General features: G+C 13.0%; 2 protein-coding genes across 2 annotated transcripts in view; both read right to left on the minus strand.

Annotated features, from left to right (window-relative positions):
* Positions 1-351, minus strand: part of DICPUDRAFT_76014 (uncharacterized protein) — a gene marked incomplete at both ends in the record, with an annotated part of 2,192 nt that extends 1,841 nt beyond the window's left edge. The window contains one exon of the mRNA XM_003285032.1: positions 189-351. Within this exon, the coding sequence (XP_003285080.1) occupies positions 189-351 (163 nt within the window). The remainder of the gene's footprint in view (positions 1-188) is intronic.
* A 354-nt stretch (positions 352-705) lies between these two features.
* Positions 706-1,007, minus strand: part of DICPUDRAFT_76015 (uncharacterized protein) — a gene marked incomplete at both ends in the record, with an annotated part of 1,766 nt that continues 1,464 nt past the window's right edge. Inside the window, one exon of the mRNA XM_003285033.1 lies at positions 706-773. Within this exon, the coding sequence (XP_003285081.1) occupies positions 706-773 (68 nt within the window). The remainder of the gene's footprint in view (positions 774-1,007) is intronic.

Genomic DNA, 1,007 nt, shown 5'->3' on the forward strand with positions numbered 1-1,007 from the left:
ATTATTATTATTATAAATATCATTATAATTATTTAAATTATTATTATTATTAAAATTATTATTAAAATTAAAATTATAATGATTATAATTATTATTATTATTATTATAAAAATTATTATTATTATTATTATTATTATTATTATTAATATTAATATATTTATAATTATTATTATTATCATTATTATAACTATTATTATTATTATTAAAATTAATATTATTATTATTATTACTATTATTATTATTATAATTATTATTATTATTTTTATTTTTATTAATTTTATTTTTATATAAGATATAGAAACAAAAAATGATAGTTAAAAAGATAAAAATGAAAATATATAGACTATCCATTATTTTTTTGAAAGCTATTGAGACAAAAAACATACGTATACAAATGTAAAGTTATTTATTTGTAAAGAAAAAAAAAAAAAAACAAAAAAAAAAAAAATTATAGTTTTTAAAAAAAATTTTTATTTTTTTTTTTTCAAATAAAAATTTAAACATTTCCTTTTTTATATATCATTGTAATGGGGCATATGTATGTTCATATATTATAATAATATTATATTAAAAGTACGGGCTTCAACCTCACTGTATGTATTTTTTTTTAATTTTTATTTTATGAATCTTATATAATTTGGTACTAATTTTGTATTTGAAAACAGTATAGTTTTATCCAGACTTTCTTAAATCATATGAATTTTCCTATACCAGGTTAAAATGTGGCGAATGAACCTTATTCAAATACCCAAAGAATACCATTGCCATTGAATCTTTATAAATAAAAAATCAAAATAAATGAACAATTAAATAAATAAAAATAAATAAAAAAATAATGGTTGTTTTTTAAAAAGAAAATAAATTATTTATATGTATTTATTTTTTTATATTTTTTAAATTTATTAGAAAACTAAAAAATTGGCTTTTAATAACTCTCTTGCTAATGTTTTAACTTTTGTTTAAATTTAAATTTAATAAATTTTTTACGGCATAAATCTTGTATAGGT

The sequence above is a fragment of the Dictyostelium purpureum genome (genome assembly GCF_000190715.1).
Source record: "Dictyostelium purpureum unplaced genomic scaffold DICPUscaffold_37, whole genome shotgun sequence".
Classification (NCBI taxonomy): domain Eukaryota; phylum Evosea; class Eumycetozoa; order Dictyosteliales; family Dictyosteliaceae; genus Dictyostelium; species Dictyostelium purpureum.